The 25,046-nt window shown below is 36.7% G+C and overlaps 3 protein-coding genes across 4 annotated transcripts; 2 read left to right on the top strand and 1 right to left on the bottom strand.

Moving 5' to 3' along the window:
• Positions 1–235: 235 nt before the first annotated feature.
• On the top strand, positions 236–20,263 carry LOC106137123 (uncharacterized). 2 transcript variants are annotated; one of them, XM_060951477.1, is made up of 18 exons: positions 236–479; positions 6,178–6,280; positions 7,652–7,726; positions 8,213–8,326; positions 8,826–8,975; positions 9,438–9,524; positions 10,876–11,065; positions 11,451–11,582; positions 13,094–13,135; positions 13,540–13,609; positions 14,375–14,502; positions 14,611–15,279; positions 15,658–16,160; positions 16,803–16,972; positions 17,351–17,494; positions 18,220–18,314; positions 19,108–19,226; positions 19,799–20,263. In XM_060951477.1, the coding sequence occupies exons 2-18, from the start codon at positions 6,248–6,250 to the stop codon at positions 19,919–19,921; spliced, it is 2,844 nt and encodes a 947-aa protein (XP_060807460.1). In that variant the 5' UTR covers positions 236–479; positions 6,178–6,247; the 3' UTR covers positions 19,922–20,263. The 2 variants fall into 2 exon arrangements, with proteins under 2 accessions (XP_060807460.1, XP_060807461.1); XM_060951478.1 differs by lacking the exon at positions 236–479 and adding an exon at positions 2,928–3,123.
• Positions 20,264–21,036: 773 nt separating this feature from the next.
• Positions 21,037–23,015, bottom strand: LOC106137137 (carbonyl reductase [NADPH] 3-like). Its single transcript, XM_013337905.2, has 3 exons — positions 22,937–23,015; positions 21,455–22,100; positions 21,037–21,282 (listed from the first exon to the last, which is right to left on the bottom strand). The coding sequence occupies exons 2-3, from the start codon at positions 22,086–22,088 to the stop codon at positions 21,074–21,076; spliced, it is 843 nt and encodes a 280-aa protein (XP_013193359.1). The 5' UTR covers positions 22,089–22,100; positions 22,937–23,015; the 3' UTR covers positions 21,037–21,073.
• LOC106137134 (protein lethal(2)essential for life) lies at positions 22,560–23,567 on the top strand. The gene has a single exon (XM_013337898.2). The coding sequence runs from the start codon at positions 22,666–22,668 to the stop codon at positions 23,077–23,079; it is 414 nt and encodes a 137-aa protein (XP_013193352.1). The 5' UTR covers positions 22,560–22,665; the 3' UTR covers positions 23,080–23,567.
• The last annotated feature ends 1,479 nt before the right edge of the window (positions 23,568–25,046 follow it).

Raw genomic sequence — 25,046 nt, 5'->3', positions numbered from 1 at the left:
TAGATATATTATAGGTATTTTTCGATAAAAATTACCTTACTAGTTAAATACTTTAACCTTATTGAAATAAAACAATAATTCGTCTATTATATGATTTAGACCATATTTATAGCACAATAATTATTTTAAATTACAAAAAATAAATAATTGGAGAAGAAGAGAAAGTTGCATCCTTGACGAAAGTGGAAAATTACTCATAGCTTTTTTTTATTATTTGAAATTAAAAAGTATATGAAGTTGTCTATGGAAACACAGAACGGAATCTTGTAAAAAGATTAGGCCATTTCATAAAACAAATGTATAGTAACTCGCAGAAAATATCTTCGGGACACTTGTATTTATTTCAGCTTTGCATTTTATTTTAAATTGAATTGTGAGCAGCATTGTAGGTCCATTGAAAAGGATTCATCTTCGACTTGCGGAAGGGTTAGCAGTCTTGATTCTGCAATAGAAAAGATTGCATTGAGAGGAGACGTAAGGTAAACATCGATTTTAATTTTTTCTCCTAAAATGGAATCGGGTGCTAAAATTAAAGAATAGAAGTTTGTATACGTAAGAGACTGTATCTTGAGTGTTTATAGTGTATTTTTAGTGCATCCTTGTATGAAATGAAAGTTTGACTTTTGCCACATATTCTTTTGAATGGCAGCTGACGGACGTACATCTAGCTTAAAGAGTGGGTACATAATTGATACGTGTATTTTAGGTATTTCAATTTGTTTTTACTGGGTGTAACTATGCCGTTATATTGCCTTACACGTATATCAGTAAGAAATAAATAATTGTTTTTTTTCAACTAGAAAATGTCAAATTGTGAACTTGTCAATGCTGGGTTGAGTCATGTCATTGTTGCGATCATTTATCAGAACCAACTTATTGTTAGGGTCCCGCTGTGCATGACCCAAGAACACACTGTTTGACCCCTGCTAAGGTACACTTGCCAAACAACAAGTTTTGTTTGCATTAATTTTGCTGTTTTACAAAATTAGGTAACACCTAGTTAAGGCTTATATGACAAAGGCTTTATAAATGTTTTGAGAATCATACTGTACTCTCAAACAGGTACATCTATTATCCAATTATTCAAATAATTCTGGAACAGTATTGTTGTAAAATTTACAATATGTACGTCTGTCAGTTATTTCACATTGAAGAGTGCACCTAAATTATATTCATTTCAATTAGATATTTCATTGTGAACACTCATATCTATTTCGGGGAAGGTAAGGTAAGTACATCACCTGTAAACGGTTTAATGAAACCACAAACACTACTCTTCAAACCCTTACTTTGTGGTTTTTGTTTTCAGTGTTATCAGCAATCAGCTGAGATGAATGTAAATACACAATGTTCAGTAATATATAGTGACGGCCACTTGTTTGAAAACTTAGTTAAATTTTACATTCGTAAAACAACAGTATTCACCTCAGACAAATTTCACAAATTCTTTACGAACAACATAAATATTTATCATTTTACCAACAACTTTCTGTAAATGAAGACCAATATAAAAAAGAATATTTAATAGCTGAATACCAAGAAGAATCAAATGCAGCTGTAAATTTAAATATTTACATGGAGGCTTTATGATCTGTTGATCACAATGTAAATTTTTTCATAATAATCAAAAGGAAACTTTCATACAATAAAGCTTAATTTGTAATAAATAAATTGTTAAAACAAAGTCCATATCATGATAATGGATATGCACTCACTGTTTATATTTGTTGATTTATCATGCCTATTGATTTATCTTTATTTGAAAATAAAAACATAATTTGGTGGGAACCAATGTATACAATATCTTATGCACAGAAGTATAACATATCAATAGAGTGAAGTAAACACTGAATGAAGATGCAATCAAATTTTTTCTTATGTTTCTGCTAATCCTTATACAAATTATAACAATAATAAAAGCTCTGTATATAACATACACTAGTAAGAAGCCAGATGAGAGCTGTTTGAACTTAGGCCAATACAATCTTAACTACATCCAAACTATAAAGATAATTGGGCCTGTGTTACAATTGCCACTTGTCCAGTGTGTCAAATCATGTTTTGTAATTTTTGACATTTGAGAAACAATTCGAATAAAATCCTTCATCAATTCACATAATGGGTCACAGCTCCCACTGGTACTATATGTACATTGTAAAATAATGACACTTCTATTACTATATAATTTGTGGCAGATATAATCTGGAGGGTGATTTAATTTCTCTTTAATTATATTGATATAGCAGGGTGTAAACATACTATCATGTCAAATATTACTACAAATTGATATTGTATTACTATAACTATTAGTGCTAATTTAAAATTTTCCAATCAAAATATCATGATTGGTTGTTCAGATTGTCACCTCACTACTTAGGGTTTATTTGCAACCCAGGTTCAAATCCTCGCCAAGACGTGATGTATATATTTACTAACATTGACTTTAATTTATTTTTCCATAACTCGGAGTTAGAGTCAGATCTTATCGTATTAGCATATGACTATGATCCAGTAGAGATTTAGTCAGTTTGATAAGTCCTGGCTGACTCACATACATACATATAATCACGTCTTTATGTCTTTCGAGACACACTGACTCACATAACTAGTTATATTTATTATATATTTTATCCTGCAAGGTATTTATCTATGGGCCATTGATGCTTGAATGTAAATAAATAAAATAACTTTATTAATAAGTGAACCTAACCCAGCTTGGATCTGGTTCCAAGGATACGCTCAACATTTAATTGGAATTTACTATTTGTTTTGATAATTCGTGCACTCAAATCGCAATCGGGGCCATATCGTTTCTTAATTCAAATGGTTCCTTATCTACCTTATCTTGGGTAATATCTATGACGATTGTGTGATAGATAAGTTAAAAACGCATGTGTGTACTTTATTTTTATTAGTGACAAGAATGTTTTGTTTCAGTCGCTTAATTATAAACAAACTGTGTGATTGCATAGAAATTGCATAGTTACAAGTGTGTGTGTTTATATATATTATATATTTTTTCAAATTTTGTAATTTCTGTGTGTAAGATACTATGGTTGTCAAGTCAGATTTGACCATGAGTGCCTATGTAATGTTAGTTCTCCTGTGGAGTGTTATTTAAAGGTTTTTTAATTTTCTAATAAAAACTTTCTTTTTTAAATTATTCAAGCTTTTTGCAAGTAAGATAAATAGCATGGGAATAATTAATGCCATAATGAATTTTAAATTCCATCTTGCATTTATTTATACTTATATCAAACAACTCCATTAATTTTGAAATCTTTGTCATTATTAAACTGCTTTGCACAATTCAATATATTTAACAGTCGTTGTTACACTGAGATTTGTTTTCGTGGGAATTGAAAGAAAAGATTTAATTTTTAAAATTGGTGTAGGTATAAGTTCGAGATTCTTATTTACTATATATATTTTTTTTATTTATCTACAAATTTCGATGTTGCTACATACTCAAGACTGTTTGCTCCTTGGTGGTGGTGTGGTGTCATGTATGTAAATTTTACTTTATGATTTACGTGAACTTTGCTTATTATGAATCGAATCTCCACTGACCTTTGACTATTGGCTCGAATCACGATTTTCGTACAAACTTCATAGCTTCCTCGATCCTAAAGTAAAGTGATAATATCGACCTTAACCCAATAGTAGCCAGTTCGAAACCGAATCTTGGTCGAAACATCTGGCTCTCACGCATTCCCTTTCTAATGCCGTATCTTACATAATGTACATCTTTGGCGCCAGAAGCCAAACTTGCCAGTGTACAGCGTAATTGAGTCTGACCTCCTGTCAGTAGCAACTGAAGAGTCATTTGGGGTCAGATTTCTGTATAATCTACTTCTTTAGGTTCTTACTTAAATAGAGGCACTGAAACAATCTTGATACCTCCTTTAATTCAGAAATATGTAAATATACATTGACAAAATAAAACAAAAATAAATTTAGTTGATGTTATGATGAATTATTCATGCTGTCAAGTAAAAATAAACTAAGTTTTTTTTTAAAATTTATTTTTGATATTAAGACATTTCATGATTATTTTATTTTAATACCTTAGAAAATGGACTATAACTACTCACTGCTGTAGCGTGTGCATCATAAAAATATATAAATGCGTTTTATACCAATACCCGTAGCAAAGCACGCGCGAGGTCGTTTTTATCGCGAAAAAAATAATCGCTGTTTCGCTTTTTATTATGACGTGTAACAGGACAGCGATAACTTTTCGGCGCGATAAAAGCTGCGTCGCGCATGTCATGGTACGGGTGCAAGACTTTCATGTCTACAAATTGTTATGTTTTCTATGCAATAAGTTTCCTATTATACCTATCATTTTTATAAAATCGCGTTTGTTGATGTTTATTTTGAAATAGTAATTACGTCACCGTGTTTACTTTAGTCATTAGCAATCGCCTTATCAATTTCGCGAGTGTCTACATACAAACGGTTGTAATGATCTTTTTAAAAATAAAAACAACTTTCTAATATATATTCACAATTTACACAAGTTCAGTTTGGCGTAGCTATATTAATTTCCTCATGACCTTAGCCGCGGATTATTATTCGATAGGATGGACATTTAAGATAAAGTATATTCTTTATGGCTCATTTTGCTTTTTTATTTTATTTTTATTTAACCTGCGGAATGCCTTAAAAGACCACTTTTAAGTCATCCCTTGGCCAAGTTTGTAACAAGACAGAAAATGCTCTATATTAAAATAAATACAACATAAAGTATTATGACATCGTCATAGTCGTAAAAGTTATTTAATTATATACATTGTTACTTTTTTGTTTTTAAAACAAAATCTTTGCTTTTTTATGTGGTTGTAAAATTATTAGTTTTAACAATTAACTGTGATTTATTAGGTCAAGCAAATATTAAAGATAAGGTGAAAGTAACCACGTTCATTTGTGTGAGTAATGATACGACGATGAATTTCTAGTAAAATTGTGCAAACTAACTTTTCTACAACCTTCTGAGAGTTTAGGGGAATTCGTCCACTAACAAAATAATTTTTCGGAGCACATGTCTCGTCTCGTTGTGAACATACATTTAGGCAACTGCTAACAAAGTGGTCTAATAAAATTCCCATGGGAATGAAAGCCAAGCAAAAACGATGGGGTAGTTGCTTACATACAGTCCTTTTTTATATTTTATTTATTTCCTTTACTAAGTAGTATAGTAGATAAGCATATAAACTCACAAATTACACTTTAAGACTTTCGGTGACAATAGCAGTGTCACTGAAATAATTGAAATTTGAAACTGAGCTGAGTAAATGTCCTTTAGAAATGATTGCTGGCCATTCTGAATATTGTGCTTCGAAGGCCGAGTGGGTTTTGTTATGATTGTGTAATGTTTGTTGGTACATCCAACGAAGATCATTTTCTCATCTTACGACATGAAAGCGGTATATTTTTACATTATTATTTTACATATATTCCCATTGAAAGCACCACTAATGTAAAAAAATATGTTGATTTTTTTTTTGTATGTTTTTCTTTCGTGGATGAATGTAACTTGTTATTTATTAACAGGCAATTAATCACTACTGAAACTTTAAATGTTGTCAAAATTTGCAGCATAGTGTCAGGCGGAATTACTTCCAAAATCAAAGCTTAAAAATTGTGTGATTAATAATTTAGTTTAACTCAATTTGACACCCACCTAAATAAAATTTATATTGTACCAAAATTTAACCCCCACAAAATAGCCCGAGTTGATCCGACGCCTACCTCCTGCCCTTTAAGTCTCCCACACGTTTTGATACTAAATCCTAAAGTGGATAAAAGTATCTACCTCAATACCTATCTGTAAAGTTTTCTAAGAGGCTGCTGTACATCTTGGCCAAAATAATTCAAAAATCCTAAATCTAAAATTTAAAGGACTAAATTTCTAGCGCGACTCCGCCAGAATAAAAATTAATTTAACTTAAGCATATAATGTAACTATGTATATGCATGCAAATTTCATTAATATCGATTAAGTGGTTTAACAGTGAAGAGGTAACAAACAAACCTAATTTTGGATTTATAATAATATTTGGGATGGCATTTTTACTTTTACATATTTTGTAAATTTTAATCTGTGCCAAAACAGTTTGACTACCTACTATGAAAGTATGTACAAGTAATTAAAATAATTGCTTTTTTTTTCAGATTACAGTGTAAGCTGACATTAGTTTGCGTTATACTGGAGGCTACGGAACCTTTGGCGTCTGGGGCTAGGATGTCAGTACTGAATCAGAGCGGAGAAGAGCAGGTTAATCCACAGTATTACATATATTAGCATTATAGTTGTCAGGGGATTCCTTTTATTAAAAGTTCCCATAAAAAAGGAAAATTAAGTTATGCAGTAAATTGAAACATTTGTGAATCCATAGTTAGGACCTTAGGACTCCTGCATTATTATATTAATGCGTGCGATTTGAAGAAATCACAACCTTATAGTAGTGTAGACCTGTGACCAACGCGTTTTAATGTGTCTGTGGTCATTTATGACTTGTTAAATTACAAACTTGACACCTGGGTGTGCACTGTGCAGCATAGTTTGATTTGACATACATACAGTACATAAATAAAAAAAAAGTAAGTCAAAAGTACCCGAAACCGCCGAGCTTGCATGAAGAGAGTTATGAATGTGGATGAAGCGAAGGAAATATGCAGAGATCATGGCAAGTGGAAAGAGGTAGTCTCTGCCTACCCCTCCGGGATGGAGGCGTGATTTTATGTATGTATGTACAGTACATAAATTTACACATATAATCATGTCTTTATCTCTTACGGGGTAAACAGAGCCTGCAGTCTCGAAAAGGCTGAAAGGCCACATCCTTCCAATAGTGGCAGGTTGCTAGCCTAGAATTCCAAGTTAATTAGCCTTTCCCTTGATTGATTTTTACAATTTTCACGATAAGAGAAGCAGCTGGTACACACTATGTTATTTTTTCATTATAGTATACCAGGTAGACAGCATTTAAACTTGCACTAGATGAATGTGCACCTATTACCTTAGTCGTCTTTTACGACATCAGTGGGAAAGAGATGAAGTGTCCTATTCCAAAGTGTCGGGAACCACACGGCACATACTCATATAATGACATTAAAGTTTACTTAATAGTTTGTAGCACTTCGTTTGGTTACCGTAACATTAATTAAATGCATGGCTTGCTATTGAATATAATTGCGGTTTACTTTCTATAATTATTTGGTGCGTCTCGCGTCTTGATTGATTGAATTACAAATAAGACATCACATGAACGCTTCGCACAACAATTGTTCAGTTTCATATGAGTAATATGACATTAAAAACTGTTTTTTAGTTTTATACACTCTTGAGTTAACGTTAAGTCACATTCCAATATCTTGTTGTATTTCGGGAAGCTTATCTTGTTGCGCGCCTTGACCAAATATCGCCAAATATCAATCTATGGCTGTGCATCGATATGTTAGTCAGTCAATCAATTAGTTCTTTTTTTTACATACTTGGTGATTTATTATGGATTCCTAATAGTTTCATTTAGATATATAAGATTTCAATTACAAAAACAAGTATAGTGGTATCTAGGTAGCATATTTTTTGATGATTCTGCCGTCTGACTAGTATAGTTAATGTGTATGTTTGTACGTGTTCCAGGTGGAATGTCCCCTGTGTATGGAACCCCTGGAAGTGGACGACCTTCACTTCTACCCGTGCACATGTGGTTATCAAGTGAGTTGACCATTTTTTTAAATCTTTTTTTCCTTCTATTTATCTAGCTAGACTCGTTCCATTGTCTCTAGCTGTATGTTATTATGATAAATTTGCAGAATATCTGCTTCTTCCTGAAGTTAGTTTCAGTTGTTTTTTCACCAATCTGGAGAGGAGCCCAGGGTATGCCTTTGACCATGGATCCGGTTTTTGTAGGGAAACCAAACCCGTGCTGCACAATTTTTTTTTATTTATTATTGCACTACTATTTTAGTAAAGAACTTTTGGATTTATTAGACTGAAACTTTTTGCATGAGCCATGATTGTTTCAATAATGTTAAGTTTTCAGTTACATGAAATGAATGAATCATTGTTATTTATCCATGGTTCTTATTTTTGGTTAAATGTAGCCACTGGGTCGTCATATGGCTAAGCGTCAGGCGTCAGGGCTAATGGCCAACTATTCGTACGAGTGGAAAGTTTTAACAAATTGTGTTTGTGTTACAGATATGCCGGTTTTGCTGGAATCGTATTCGGGAGGGCGAGAACGGTCTGTGCCCGGCGTGTCGGAAGGCCTACCCGGAGAACCCCGCAGACTTCACTCCGCTCAGTCAGGAACAGGTAACATTACCCCGTCTTTTTGTCAGGAGTGGGCAACAGTGCCCTGTCTCCTTTTTAGCTGAAGCAAGTAACAGAGATTAAATTTACTGTATTTATGGCAAGAGAAACCAAAACAAAGCTTGTCTGTGGCATAAATCAATTTCTATTAAAATACCTGTTAAAATAGCAAAAGAAAGGATAGTTTTTTTTTTGGAATATGAGGCGTTATTTTTCACAAAATCTATTGATGGATTAAAGAACAGTTTATCACATTTATTTTTCATTTTCTTATTGAACTGAAATGATGAAAGATAGTTTAAGTAAGTTGATGTAAGTTTAAGATTCAAGTTTGATCCATCACTGATTAGTTTATTGTTGGCAACAAAATACCTCGAGACTGGAATTCGATTTGGAATTTATTAGATTTTTTTTTAATCCAGCCAGCTGATCGTGGCCTTAGTTTTTCTCAAATTGCGGCTACCCGGTAAGGGATAAAACATTATGTCCGTTTTGTTTCCAGGTGGCAGCGATAAAGACGGAGAAGAAAGCGCGCGAGCAGAAACGGCGGAACAAGACGTTGGAGTCCAGACGCGCCCTCGCCAACGTGAGGGTCGTACAGAACAACCTCGTGTTCGTGGTGGGGCTCCCTGTGCGGCTGGCGGACCCCGAGGTAACTGTCTGTCCCCACAGGGACACCGTCTCGACTTCCTGGACTCTCTGCCGGTCTCTGTCTACCAGGGAAGTAGAAACTAACATCTCATGGCCATGGCGTATTTACCACATCTACCTTGAGAAGGAGCCAGGGTTTCGCCTAAGACCGGTTTCCAGGGGAAATTTAGATATACGAGTCGACTTTCTTTTAACTTCTGTGGTTAAGCTGAGCAATCATGGATCATGATAAACATTTAGCTTTAAGAACTATGTGCAAAAAGTAATATACATGACTAAGAAAAGAGTCATTGATGTATAAATACAATAAGATTTATTTCTTTTATAACTATGTAATATTTCTTGTTACTGTATAAATTTCTATGCAATAAAGATATTATAAACAAACAAACAAGATTTGAACCTTACGAATCAAAAATAAACAATTGACAATGTTATTTTCTTACAATATTTTTTGTTTCAGATCCTCAAACGGCAAGAGTACTTTGGAAAATACGGAAAAATCCACAAAGTAGTTATAAACCAAAGTACCGCGTACGCAGGCTCACAGGTAGTTCTTGTATCGCCGTTTGTTTGGTAGGCGTGTTTGGTTGTATTGTCTTTGCACCTGTATACCCATAACCTCAATGTGAACTTCTTGAAATATAGCTTGATAATTATAATTGTTGGGAATTATAAATAAGGGACAAAACAAAGTAAAAATAAATACCTGTCATTGTTATCAAGCTATGTATAGCGATGTACAACCCAAGACATTCTCATTGGCGTGATTATTTGTGATGAAATGCATTTTAATATCTTGGTGTCAGATTTTATAGCTTGCAAACTGTTTAGCATATATTTTGCATGTTTTTATGTAGAAAATAGATGTGTAGATTTATTTAGTACTTTTTAATCATTAGTGTTTGTTTGTTATACCTTTTCGCTGCATTTATTATTTATTTATTGTCCAGTGTAACTTTCAGTTTCTTTCGCAAGTAGTTTACTATGATAAGATGCATTCCTTATTTGCAATAATTTATTTTGCACAGTAAATTGGCTTTAAAATTACGAATGGAGTTATAAAAACAATATTTTGATATGAAAAAATATTTTTCTATCATGTCCCTAATGGGTGGCAAATTAATAAATATTTACTTTATTATATACAGGGTGACATTTAAAACAACTGCATCCTTTTAAATATAGACTATACCCATGCTTCTGAGCCGTTTGAGCCTATTTTTATTTAAATTAAACGTCATCATTTTCACATTTAACAAACCCTCAAAAACTACGTCACACGCTTTATTAAAGACCTATACTACAAAAAGAAATTAAACTAAACATGTAAATAAATGTCTGAAAAATAAATTATTTTTCTAGTATCAAGATCAAGTAAAGTACAGAGTTGTCGAGATCGCTCAGCTGAATGAATTGTGTCTTTGACCTCTGAATCTTGATATGACGTATTTTGTGTTATTTTTCGTGGATTTTGATACTTTTATTTTTTTCGTACTTTCTGAAATATGAACTGATATTTTTCTATTAACGTTTTTAAATATCTTTTAGATGAGTACACTTAACAGTTAAATTTATGCAGTTGAATTAAAAGTCACCCTGTATTTGTAACCAAAAAAATCTTCATCATGGCTTGTTCCCAGTTGCAACAAAGCCTTTGTATAAGATTACATACATATGGTCACGTCTATATCCATTGCGGGGTAGACAGAGTTCACAGTCTCGAATAAACTGAATGGCCACGTTCAGCTATTTGGCTTAATGATAGAATTGAGATTCAAATAGTGACAGGTTGCTAGCCCATCGCCTAAAAGAATCCTATTCTTTTTTCATTGGTGCCGGGAAGCACACGGCACACATTTTGTATAAGATGTAGCGTTACAAACGTATTGCAACCGCAGGGCCCGTCCGCGTCCGCGTACGTGACGTACGTGTCGCCGGCGGACGCGCTGCGCGCCATCCAGGGCGTCAGCAACGTGGCGCTGGACGGCCGCGTGCTCAAGGGCTCGCTCGGCACCACCAAGTACTGCGCCAACTTCATGAAGAACCAGCCCTGCCCCAAGCCCGACTGCATGTACCTCCACGAGCTAGGTGGGAGCGCCTCTCGAACCTTCTACATTCAATTAAAAAATATATATATACTTGGATAAGATCGAAAGGGGAAGTGAGACATACAAGTGTGCTGAAATGAAAAAGCAAAGCTAATGTGGGTTCTCAATGGGACAGGTGGAAAACTGGTTGTTTTTATACCTATTTGTGGGCCATTCTATATGTCTCAAACGCGCACGATACACATGTTCATAATACATATGAGTCAGCTGTCTCTCTTCCTACGCAGAGTGTACAAGTCAACAGAAAGAGAGAGATGATGGGCTAACAACCCGTCACAATCTGCATGTAAATTCCATCATTTAGTTCTGTTGACTCTTCCCTCATAAATATAAAGACTTGTTATATATTGGTACTTGGTTGGCAGGTGATCCTAAAGCGTCGTTCACGAAGGAGGAGATGCACGCGGGGCTGCACCAGGTGTACGAGCGGAAGTTGCACAACCAGTTGCAGCAAGCCACTCGCGACACGCCCACAGACAAACAATACAGCAGTTCAGGTGTGTAAATCGCTTACATTTTATGTAAAAACCTGACTAAGGTCTAAGGCATATCTCCTCTTCAGAGTGATGAGGATGCAATCAGGACTTGGGTTTACTAGCTTAAGTCCTGGTTGCCTGATTCCTCCTGGAAGTAGCAGCCTGTGCCATCATGGCGACCCTAAGGACTGGGAGGACCGTAATTGAGGTGGGAAGACGACCTGAAATAGATAGTACGTACTGGATCCTAATTGGCCAAAACAAATCATAATTGGGTCGGACCAGAAGGTCTATACCATGCACTTAGTAGGCAGGCAGGTCGTCTGTCTTCTCTTTTAGATAGTTTAGATATTTGTAGCGACAAAACAAACATTAATAACAGGAAATAAAAGTTGGCCTAAATACGTAAAATAAACCACGCATGCGAGCATCTTTTCTCGTGGAAGGAGATCCTTCGACCCACGATCCTGGAGTATGTGGGATAAAATGCAAGATAATCTTACTCATTTTATGATAATTACACATATGGCAGATTTCCTCACTATCCGTAAGAACATAATGTGTGGGACAACCAAAAAAGACTCATACTATTTATAATATAATAGGTATTAAACGCTCACGTAACGTACCTTTATTTTATATCGGATGTTTCGATCTATAAATAGTATAATGTAACGCGAAAGTTTGAAATCAGTTAAAAGAGGCATACCCATATAGTATATGTCATATATGAGGCTTATACAAGAATGATGACGGTGAAAACTTAATAATTAAAATTAAACAAGTTTATCGTGAGAACTTAAAAATGGATTTATCGTTAAAAATATTTATTTGGCAAACGCGCTTTATAATTTATGGTAACTGTGTGCCGACTGAATCTTGAAGTCGTGCCAAATATTATATTCATTCAGTCGATGCATTTGGTAACTGTGTAATATCTATTACGTAAGCTCTGTTAATGAGTTTTTATTTTAGACTAGATGTCGTCCGCGAACTTTGACACGTGGAACCTTAATTTGTTACATAATGAGCGACATATGTATGTATTTATTAATAATCGCATTACATTTTATATATTGAAACTTTGGCGTGATGCGTTATCAACGTAGGCGAAGCCTATATATTTTCACACGATCTCTGCATTCTTCTTTCGCACACACATCCACATTAATTACTCTATTCAGACTCGTCGTACACAGATATAATCTCTTCAAAACGTTCTAGTGGCTTCTTTAGGTTCAATGAAGAACCATTTATTCCTTTATACTCCTATACGAAGATCAGCGGGGCTAACATGGCACGCGCGACGCATTTTTTTATCGCGCGATAAACTATCGCTGTTTTACTTTTTATTATGTCGTGAACAGGGACAGCGACAGTTTATCGCGCGATAAAAAACGTTGCCAGTGCGCTCTGTATAAGCGAAAAAAGTATGTTTATTCCTATTATTTCGCAAACCTTCAAGTTTTTAACATCGATGTTATTTATGAATTGTAAATAAGTACTATATGCCAAAAATATTGGAATTTCAGGTAATTCTAGTACGAGCGCAGAAAAAAGCAGTTCAAAAGATGGTAAGCATTTTATTATTCTCAATATGTATTTTATTAGGAAATCTATTAAAATTTACATAAATTTAATATTTTATAAGCTGAAGATTTATTGGATAAAACACTGATAAGAAATAGGATGAACTATACCAGAATTAGGTATAGGTAATTTGAATTTATAAAAAAAACTTAATTATTATTAGTATATTAATAGTAGGTAGTCTTTATATCTCTCTAAATATTCTCTTACTATCCCTCAGCGAATTCTCTCTTATGAAATGTTTTTCTTGTTGTTTGGAAGAAATTGCATAAAGCGATAAGGCCGCCTTTTGTAAATTTCCTTAACATAAGTTAAGGATTATTATATTGTTTAAATTTTTTGTGCAATTTAGGGTAATTTATTCTATTGTTAACTTTATTTGTTTCAGGCAATCAATCAAATAACAGTCAGGCGGCAGCGGTCACATCACCTAATATAAATGTAGTCAATTCATCTAAGTGAGTATTACATTCATTATGATAAATTTGAATTCGAGGCGAGGCAAACAGTTAATAAGTTGAATAAGGAAACACTAGTTGCAGTTTTACTAGATTCGATAGCGTGGTGAGAGAGTAGCGTGTGAGGCGTGTGCGCATCGACAAGTCAGGGCTGAATTAAATGTTATTTGTAAGAAAGTTGTGCTATTTCACATTTTGGTTTTTGCTTTCTAACAGAACGCTGCGCTGAAGATATGTTTTCGTGCCTTCAATAAAGAGTCGCCCTTCAATATACATACATATAATTACGTCTATATCCCGATAGGCCGCGCTCAGCTCATTTCGCTTTAATATAGAATTGAGATTCAAATAGTGACAGGTTGCCAGCCCATCGCCCAACAGAATCCCAAATTTATAAGCTAACTCGCTTGGATGTCATTAAATTGATGGAGATGGAGTGGTTCTATTCTTTTTTCTATTGGTGTCGGTAACCACACGGCACTTCGCCTTTCAAAGCAAATAAGAATCTTCGCCTTAACAAGTGCTGGACAGTACAGATTTTTACGTACACCCGTCTGTAAACAGCTGATCTAGTCTTTTGATGTTCGTGCCCTCCCCTATTTTCTAAATATCTTTTAGCATATTTGTGGTTTCTTGATCCCACTGTGACCTCCACTCTGGGCTTTTATTCTGCCACAAACTTAGTTTTTTTTTTTAACTTATCCATTTATATACCCTGCTGAGCGAAATAGCTTGAAGACGAGAATATTTCGTTCCGTGTTGCAGATCTAAAAAGGAGTGTAACGGCGTCAGCGAGAGCGGGGCGGGCGGCGACAAGAGCGGCAAGGAGGCGTGGCCCAGCCTGGCCGAGCCGCCCGCGCCCGCCAGCCCCGCGCCCGCCCCCGCCGCCCGCAGTCAGTATATTTATTATTATGTTTTGTGAAGTTCCTCTCGAGATCGTCTTTTGCTGAGTAATCAAGAAAAGATGATTTCGATCTAAAACGAGTTTCCTCTGTTTCCAGACAAGTCACAAGAAAACGGCACATCAGAATCTTCCAGTCCCACACAACTCACACAGCAGGCTCAAACGAACACAAAAAGCAACAAAGACCACACGGACAAAACGAGAAGCAAGGACAGCACAAACCCTCAGCCCAACAAGAAAAGTAAATCCGACAAGAAGAAAAGCAATAGTATTAACGACGAAGACAAAACAGAGAAACACACGCAGAGTAGTAGCACTAGCACTGTATTCGAGGCCGATTCCCACCAGTACTTGACGAACGAATTGGACGAGTTGGAGTCGGACAGGCACAGCCTTCTCGAGAACCACGACTTATTAGATAATAGCGAACACAACCTACTAGAGGACGACACACACAGCCTGCTGACGGACCCCAATAATGACGTCATGATGATGCTCAGACACAAGGAAATGTTCGCGGGCTTAGTCGAGAACAACATGGCGAAACCGCTGAACGGTTACGGTTTATTAGACAGAGACACGATCAGTTATTTAGGTAATGATAGGCAAATTAGTCAAAAAATTCCGATGGGCAAAGTGGAGAGGGACCTGAGAAGAGAGGAGATGCTGCGGCAGAACGAGATGCTGGCGCGGCAGCGCGCCCTGGAGCACAAACACTACTTGCCCGCCGCCAGTATAGCGATGGATTCCGCTAGTGAAATGTTAGGTGAGTGCCTCCACAGTAATAATTCAGCTTTGCTGATTTGCTATATACAGCGCTATTGTCTTGATGTCCTGGCAGACGTGTTACAGCCAGGGCGAGTTAAAGCAGTGCTATTGTAGTAGGTTCTTAGTCGTCCTGGTGTTTATGCACTCGCCTATAGATAGATGTATAATGGACGTCCTTAGACCAATGCAAAATCTATGAAAAACCTACTCAAATACATAAACTTTCGGCATTTGGATGGCCGCCTTATAGTAAGTTAGGTAATTTATAATCTATCATCATATTTGGTTCTTATAATAGTTAGTAAATTCGTATTTGTGTTTATCAACGACAAAAATATGTTAGTGGGTTTAAAAAAATATATATTTACATTTTCAGGTGCTAATTATCATCCAAATCCCAGTATGCTTCCACCGTTCGGCATGCGCATAGACAATTCAATGGGCACAAGTTTAGGCATGAACACAATGGCCAATATGAACACCAACCTAGCCAACAATATGCCCAGCAGTTTGACCAACAATATACCCAATAATCTGACTAGCAATCTCCCTAATGGCTTGACTAATAGTCTTCAAAATGGTATGGTGAATAATATGACAAATAGTTTGGTAAACAATATGCCAAACAGTTTGGTCAATAATATGCCAAGCAGTTTGGTCAATAATATGCCAAACAGTTTGGCCAATAATATGCCAAACAGTTTGGCCAATAATATGCCAAATAGTTTGGTTAATAATATGAGCAATTTGAATAATATGCAAAGCAATATGAATAGTATTCCGGCCGGGTTTATGATGCACAATCAAATGTTGGGCCAACAACAACAACAACAGATGCAACAGAATGCACTCGTCAACGGGTTCGATGCGCCACAGTCTGTAAGTATTTATGTTGTTTTTTTTAACAATTCTTGTATGGCCGGGGGCAGATAAAATTAACCATCTTCTTCCTCCTGTCGTTAGACCCGGTTGCATCCTAACCATTTTGTAGAGCCCGGGGTGTGCCTTAGACCATGGATTAGGCGAGTCAAGTTTTTGCACGAAGCGACTCCCGTCTGACCTCCGCAACTTTTGCAGGTAAACCTTACCCGTTTTGGATCGATCATAGTTACACCTCCAATTTCCTGAATGTGCAGGTTTCCTCATAATTTTCCCTTACCGCAAGAGCATCGGTTTGTATTCAAACTAATAACTTCGAAAATAGTCATCGGTACATGGCCGCGGTGGGATTAGAACCTGTGCCCTTTTACGCCATACGCATTTCAACCGGGCACCTTACCGATGATCAATAAAACTTACCATCTCGCCGTGGAAATAGCATGGAGAGGTTGTTAGTTTTATCTGCCCCCAGCCGTACACTCACATATCAGCTATTTTGAAACCCGCAACGTTAATGTGCGATGGTATTACAATCTACAGAGGTTGAACCGTGCGATTCATTTTGGGGGTAAAATACAAATTCTACGAATTTCAAGATGTCGGATATACAGATTAATTTGCAAATGAATCATGAATTTGCAGAGCGAAGGACGATATCTCGCTGAGAACATGGATAAATTCTTCACGGACTTCCACAAAGCGCAGCAGCGCAGGCTCATGCTGTCGCGCGAGGAGCTGGAGCCGCAGCAGCCGCACATGTTCGCCAGGAACATGCTCAGCGCCGAGAGACTGGAGATGGAGCACAAACAGAGGTTAATTGAATTTTTTTACTTACACAGCCGGCGTGTGAGTCAACTTATTTGTTGTTCATACATACATACATCTATATGTAATCCCCGCAAGGGATATAGACGTGACTTTTCACGTCTATATCCCTTGCGGGGTAGACAGAGTTGAAAAGACTGAAAGACCACGTTCAGCTGTATATCTTTATGATGAAATTCAGATTCATATAGATGGCTAGTCCATCGCCTACAAGATTACTATAGTTTATTAGCCATTTCCTCAGTCGCGTTTTACGACATCCACGGGTGGTGGTCCTATTCAATTAAAGTGCCGGGAACCACACGGCACGATTGTATTGTACAATATGTATTTTTAATTAGTAATAACATGTTGAAACATTCCAGAATGAACAACCTGCGAGTGGGCGAGAGCAGCGCACGCGCCGCCGGCGACGGGGACGACGACCTGGACTTCGACCCCTTCAAGGAGACGCAGAAGGCGCTGCAGGAGATGATGGAGACCGAGATGATGCAGGGCGTCTCCAGCGGGTCAGTACATACAGACTTTAATCATTCCTTTATTCCTTACCAGGTAAACAGTCTCCATTAGACTGTAAGGTCACGTTCAGCTATATGGCTTGATGGTAGAATTGAAGTTCAAATAGTGACAGGTTGCTAGCCCTTCAGCTAAAAGAAGGATACCAAGTTTATAAGTCTTTCCCTGTTTTGCCTTTTACAATGGTGCGCGTTTTTGACCATACTCCAGAATTGGGAGAGTCAGATTTTAATATAAAGACCCTCTCATCTGATCTCCGTAATCGCAGGGGAGACTGGAATCGTGTGATAATAGTCTTGTCAGTGATACCAGGTGTTTTTCTCCTAATATTTGAAACAATAATAGTTTCTCTATAATAGTTTCTCTCATCATGGTATGTTCCCAATTGTACCCTCTGCCATTAAGCTGCAGGTCCTGGGATCCGCTGTCCCAACATAATTAACCAGCTTATAACAGTCTTCTTCCTCCTGGCTTTAGTCCTGGTTGTCATATTCCTCACTCAGACGAGTCCAGGGTATGCCTTTGATCATGGACCAGGGTTGGGTGAGACACGAAGCGACTTTTATCTGACCTCCACAACCATTGCAGGAGAACTTAACTCATATTGGATCATGGTGACACATTCAGTTGCCTGAATGTGTAGGTTTTGCCAATGTTTTCCCTCACCGTAAGAGCATCAGTAAGTGTTGAAAGTAACGTACGTTTTGTGTGGTTGCAGCGACAACATGGAGCGCGTGCGGCGCGCGCGCCTGGCGCCGCCCGGCTTCGGCCACCTCGGGCTGCCGCAGCCGCGCCCCGTCGCCCACCACGCAGGTCACACATACATACATACATACATATGGTCACGTCTGTATCCCTAGCGGGGTAGACAGAGGTTGGCTCTTGAAAAGGCTGAATGGCCACGTTCAGCTATTGGGCTTAATGATAGAATTGAGATTCAAATAGTGACAGGTTGCTAACCCAATGCCTAAAAAAGAATCCCAAGTTTGTAAGCCTATCCCTTAGTCGCCTTTTACGACATCCATGGGAAAGAGATGGAGTGGTCCTATTGTTTTTTGTATTGGTGCCGGGAACCACACGGCCATACATACATACATATACTTTTTATTATTTGTGTACTTTTTGTTATATTGTGACACGAGAATTTTATATACGAGTGTACTCATATATAAAATGAGTACACTCACATTTTTTTTAACTAGAAATTACTTTAAAATTATTAATATGGCAAAACAACGTTTGCTGGGCTTTAAATGTAAGAGCTAACTCTTGTCGGTGGAGTTAAGTGGGACATACCCCATTTAGCTCTTTTCTCTACAATTTTTTTGTTGTTTGTATTAGAATGTAGCAGACTGTAGGTAGTTATATTAAAGTTGGAAACCATACTAAACTGGTCTTCAACAACAGTAACTGAAAAGATACGCTTAGATTTGATCTCGGAAGTAAAATTTATTGACTGGTTGCTAGTCCGGTAAGAAGAATCTGTTGTTTACAAAAAGCCTCTCCCTTAATTAAGAAATGAGTAACATATGAATGCTTGCCTTAAATACTTACAGTTGATTATATAAAATTAAAAAGTTATAAATAATATGTGTTCGTATTGCAGGTTACACATCTCAGCAGAACTCGTTCTCCGACTGGACGCAGCTGGACCCGGCCATCGTGTCCACGTCCGTCAGCAGAGCCAAGGGCGCGCCACAGGGCTCGCTCACGCATCAGCAGCAGGTAAACACATCTATACATGAAATACATACATACATAAAATCACGCCTCTTTCCCGGAGGGGTAGGCGGAGACTACCTCTTTCCACTTGCCACGATCTCTGCATATTTCCCTCGCTTCATCCACATTCATAACTCTCTTCATGCAAGCTCGGCGGTTTCGGGTACTTTTGACCTGACCCAAATGAAATCACGCCGCTTTTCCGGGTTTGTCGTGTGACGTTTAGGTAAGGGTGTTGAGAGACAATTAAAAAGATCATAGATTTACGACAATCTTTATAAGGACTAGTTTTACAATTTAAGAGGGCGTGGGTTTAGCTAATGACACGAGGTACATACAAAGTATACTGAAGTTGACCAAATTACCCAAATAAAATGTTTAAATACTATTTATGATAAATAGTATTTAAACATTTTATTAAAAAAGTAAGATTTAACATTTTTGTTTGTAATTGTCCAATACAACACTTTGTATACTATTGCACATATTTAACGTTTTGATCTATACGTGACTTTGCTGCGTTGAACAGGTTGTATTCGTGCTAAAGTTGATTCGCATGTTTTCCGTGCCGCCAGGAGCTGTTCGCGCAGTTCAGCCAGCTGTCGGCGGGCGGCTGGGCGCCGCGCTTCGTGCCGCTGCCGCCCGGCTTCGCGCCCGCCAAGCGCCCGCTGTCCAAGGAGTGCATCGACGCCAAGTAGACCGCAGCGCACACGTTTTCTACAAGATATACCCGTTTCCGTTGGTCGTGTCATCGAGAAATCTTTGTATTAAGAAGAGCATATTTTAAACGAGAGAAATATGATAACAAAGGAATTTGTAAAATAAATTAACATATTTGTTTTATTTAAAAGAAAATACGTTATATATATATAAAGTTTGATTTTCTTTTCGGTTTCGGTTTCATAACTCGCTGTGACCTCTCTTTTTCTTTGTTTCGTGTATATGTATATTCGTTATTATATTATATATTTACTACAATCATATCCCTGTTATGACAGATTATATTTTCTATATTAAAATGAGATGCCAATAACTCGCTGTTCCTTGTGTACCTTATTGAGCCATTACCACGGAAAGATCATTAAATGAAGCAATTATACTCACTCTTTTACTGACACACCTTCATCTTACTAATGCTTTTACAAACACTGAATTGAAGAAAGTTCAACCAGAGTACCTACTCGGATTTTAAACTAACTGCAGGTCTATTTAAAACAGTAAATATTTTGTACTGTTGAACACATTCAATATGAAGAAAAAATGCCCGCCTATTGTACTTTATAAATTGTAGTTGTTTGAATAAAGAATAAATAAATAAGAAAACAACAACTGAGCACAAAAACAAATTAAATGTACTAAGCAGACATTAGATACTCAAGTCATTGGCATAGTTTGCAATTGGCATTGGGCTTTGATGAGAGAGACAATTTATTTTTCTTAAGCTACACAGATGCAGTTTACTGATTTTTGTTCGGAAAAGTCTTAGTTAAATATGTTTAGTCATTTGACATATAAATTATGACATTCATAAATTTTGAAAAATCATCAACATCACCCAATACACACTGGTTTTTAGTCAATTTTGCGTAGTTCAATCGAAAATCATAAAGGGTATTGATTATTAACTTACTGATTTTAATATCTATATGAATCGCCTGACGACAGCCTTAAAATGGTTTTTCTAATAAAGGAATCAAAACCAACTTTGTATTTTTGTTGAACTAGGTATAAAAAATGTCTGGTTACCCCTTGCTTCATTGGTTCACGGGAAAGAGATCCTAGTGCCGGGGATCATGGAAAACATACAAATAAACAATTTTTCATCTTCTCTTTTACTTCAAAAATAGTTATTACACTGGCTTCCCATCAATATATCCCCTGGGATCTGGTCCCCCCCACGGCACGGTGGTGCCATTTCTCCACATGTATAGTCCCCCGGCTTGGGGCTCCAACGCCAGCCTCACGGGGTGCTCCGCCGCCGCCGCGGGGGACACGTCGCCGGCACCGTGCGTCATGTCCGACATCACGTACCCGGGATGCACACAGTTCACGATGATTCCTGGTGTGGAGGGTAAGAACTATGAGAAAATTTCCACGGGAGCGAAGCCACGGGCAAGATAGTGAGCATTTATTTATAGCAAGTAAGTATTTATCACTGAAATCTAATGTTTTTGGATTTCATATTTAAAAAAAAATGGAATAGGTAACTTTTATGTAGTAATTTCGCTCACCTCTCGATTTCAATCTGCGATGCAGCAAGAACGTGTACGCATTTACAGCAACTTTAGACACCACGTAAGGAGATTCTCCCCAACCTTCTTCCATTTCCTTATTTCTTTTCACAGCATCCAAATATAGATCCGTTAATCTCCTCAAACCTTCTAGCGTTAACTCTGGTGAACTGATCTTCTCTCTTATCTCCTGAGATGGAATCCTAGATAGATGTCCAGAGGAACTGGATATGTTAACTATTTTCCCGCCATCTTTAGTTAATGGCAACATCGCTTCGGTAAAATTCACCAATGATGTAAAATTAACGAAAATTGTTTGTTCTGCTTGGTATGTTTTTGGTTCTTTTGCATCTTTCAAGAATAATATGCCAGCATTGTTGATAAGAATATCGATCCCTTCATATGTATTTTTCATATAATCGCGAAATCTAATTACACTTTCACTATCTGTGACGTCTAGTTGGTAATATTTGGGTGTTAATCCCTGTTGATTCAGTTCTTCACAGGCATTTTGGCCTCTTTTCTCGTCTCTGGATGTAAGATAAACTGTTCCGTCGAATCTCTCACAAAGAAGTTTAACAATTGCAAGCCCGAGGCCCTTATTAGCTCCAGTGACTATGGCCACTTGTGTCATCTTTAACAACAACTGTAATACAGAAGTAAAGAAGTTATTAATTTATTTTTAAGCTTATCTGCTCGGAGATAACGAACCTAGAGAATATGTCAGAAACAAAGTAGGTATACCTATAGATACTTATAAGAAATTTATGTTAATCTTATCAACCTCTTTCACTCTACAACTTCATAAGAATACAGGCGCCTAGTTTAAATTTTCTAGGGGCCTAGTTTTTATATGGCGAAGCTGTTCAGTGATTTTTTAAATACTCAGGAGAAAACTCAGTTTGTGTAATTTTAAAACTACCATTCTATACGGAAGAAACAATAAGTCATTTCTAGACTAGACATCAGGGTGCTGTTTCCCGTGTTTTGAGACGGTTTTAGGTCATGGTCAAAGTGTAGTGATGGACAGATACACGTAACGCCATCTAGAGCCAATCGATGTAGTTGAGTATAACATCCACGAAAAGCATCGTTCTTATCAAAGCAAGGTCGACCAGCTCGTGTGCAGAGCGTCGCAAGCGCATAAACAAAAAACAGGCAGGTGCCACAGATTGTGGAAGTTTGATTTATTAGACAAGTGAGACGGAAAAATGTCACCACTCCCGGCGGTTAATCAACCATTTGGCGACGAATTAGTCCTAAGATCAATAGATTGGCTGGAAAATTTGCCTTGGAGGCAGGAAAATAACGTTCGGAATCAAAAAGATAAGTATGAAGTTACTCTCTTAGTGAAGGACTTTGCACCTGAAGATATATCAGTAAGGACAGCTGATGGCCACGTTGTGATCGAATGTAAACATGAAGAGAGGAAGGATGAACATGGTTATATTTCTAGAAGGTTCACAAGGAAGTATGCTTTACCTGATGATTGTAGACCGGAGGACGTGGTGTCTACGTTATCGTCCGATGGCCTGCTGACCGTCACTGCCCCAAGACAGCTGAGAATGAGACAAGACACCGTGATTCCTGTTACACACGATAACAAAGCGAAGAGCAAGCTATGAGAAATGATTTGGTGATCATTTAATGTTTAATGGCAAATAAGAACTTAATGTAAATCATTTTAGGTATCACAGGGAACAAATTGATGATTTGGAGCACAAAGTTTACCTGTTTATTGTTTGTCTCCTTCGGAAAAACTTGTTTGGTGATGGGCTATTAGATCAAAATTTTCATTCATTTATGTGTTTATTATATTAATTAAAATCGCATTTATATAAAACTTTTGTATATATACCTATATCGTGAGAATTTACTGTGGGGTAAGAGAATCAAGAGAAATATCTACCTACCTACTACTAATAAACGTACATTAATATATTTGTTTAAATAAACTTACATAAATGTAAATACAATAAATATGTGCGTGTACTTGTGTTTGTGTGTGTGTGTAATAGGTACTTATTGTAAAAATATTGGCTGTGTTTTTATTTTTATTTTACCAAATTATTTGTTATTGTTAATTTGTTATTAAGTAAAAAGTTTGAATTAAGCTTGCGTACTTATTCTTGAATCCTAAAATCTTCCTAAATAGATTGAAATCTTTCTAAGTAGGGGTTTAATTGTTTCCTAGGGTTTTTATGCAGGGTAGGAATTTGCCTGACCCAGTTTGCAACAAATAAAGAAAAGGAAAGATCATTGGCGAAACACCAACACCCTTTAATCAAGAATATTTAAAATATATTTCAAAAACAGTGCCTAGTATCTTACCTACCTTTTTAAAACTACAGAAGAGATGATTCCAAAAATACTTTGAAATCAGGTAAAGTCGCAGGCCGCAGCTAGTACCTATAAACAGACCATTTGGTTAACAACCCCAGCAGAAAGCTATACAAACAAACAGCCTCTTTGACATTTCGCTTCACATTAACATTTAGGTACAATTGACGTTGTACCTATTATACGCAGACAGACAGTAACCCTCATAGTTATGGAGGTACTTTTTACTTTACGCAAATGTGGGTTAGTACCTGAAAATTTTATGTCTAAGTAATTACATACATAGGCATTATTAATTTTGAAAGGGCTCTGGAAAGATATTATAGAACAAAATACAGTCGCATTGAAAACCTGCTTTCTTGAGGTCTGTTAAAAAATACTAATTACCTAATGAGTGAAAAGAAGAGAAAAGCTTCCATGCTCTATTTATAAATAGCGCATGCGCTGTCTAGTATTGAAAAAAACATAGCGTGTGTTAGCTGATTATTTTCCCTTGCAGATTTTTGGATATAGACATGATTATATGTACCTAAGTATGTAATTATTATATAAAATGCTTTTCATGATTCTATACATATAAATACTTACATAAAATCACGCCTTTCCTGGAGGGGTACCTAGGCAGTCTACATCTTTCCAACCGCCACGATATATGTATGTATTTTCGTACAAAATACCTACAAATACATTTTTAAATTTGAAGACACGGCAAGAACGTGAAATAGTTACAGACAGAAGCATCAAAGGATATGTTAACCTCGATGGAGGTTTGAACATTGTACCTTGTTATTCGTACCTAAATATGGGAATTGATTTTATCATTTACTACACCAATAAAATAAAATTCTCCCCAATTGTACACATCGTTAAAACGATTATCTTGGACACAAACATTTGTTTTGGTCCGGGAATCGAACCCAAGGTCGTCTTGCAACATCGCACGGCCCGATCTCGATAATAGGTTAATTTACTTATGCGTTTGAAATACTTATAACAAATGTAAAAATTAATGGTTGGTTAGGTAATATAGGTACCTAATTGTTTGTTACCATTAGTGCTTAGGGTGTCGTTTCAATGGGAACCATCATTCTATTAATATCCAGCCTTTGTCTTAATTAACTTTATCCATAAAAAATTACATCAAAATTGATTCGGCATTACCGCGAAATCAAAATTTTCTTACCAAAGAAGTAAAAAATTTTTTCCGTGGGATTTGCGATAAACTTCTTTCTACTAAAAATACGCTTGTAGG

This window comes from Amyelois transitella, chromosome 25, assembly GCF_032362555.1.
Source record: "Amyelois transitella isolate CPQ chromosome 25, ilAmyTran1.1, whole genome shotgun sequence".
NCBI lineage: Eukaryota > Metazoa > Arthropoda > Insecta > Lepidoptera > Pyralidae > Amyelois > Amyelois transitella.
The sequence above is the reverse complement of the archived record's forward strand: the minus strand, read 5'-3'. Positions and strand labels throughout refer to the sequence as shown.

Bases quoted from the DNA above. Each gene is read 5' to 3' on its own strand.
- LOC106137123 (XM_060951477.1), top strand. From the start codon at position 6,248: ATGTCAGTACTGAATCAGAGCGGAGAAGAGCAG. The intron at 13,610-14,374 runs GTGAGTATTACA...TCCGTGTTGCAG, and splicing joins AATGTAGTCAATTCATCTAA to ATCTAAAAAGGAGTGTAACG. The intron at 17,495-18,219 runs GTCAGTACATAC...GTGTGGTTGCAG, and splicing joins ATGCAGGGCGTCTCCAGCGG to CGACAACATGGAGCGCGTGC.
- LOC106137137 (XM_013337905.2), bottom strand. From the start codon at position 22,088: ATGACACAAGTGGCCATAGTCACTGGAGCTAATAAGGGCCTCGGGCTT. The intron at 21,283-21,454 runs GTGAGCGAAATT...CCTCCACACCAG, and splicing joins TCGCAGATTGAAATCGAGAG to GAATCATCGTGAACTGTGTG.
- LOC106137134 (XM_013337898.2), top strand. From the start codon at position 22,666: ATGTCACCACTCCCGGCGGTTAATCAACCATTTGGCGACGAATTAGTC.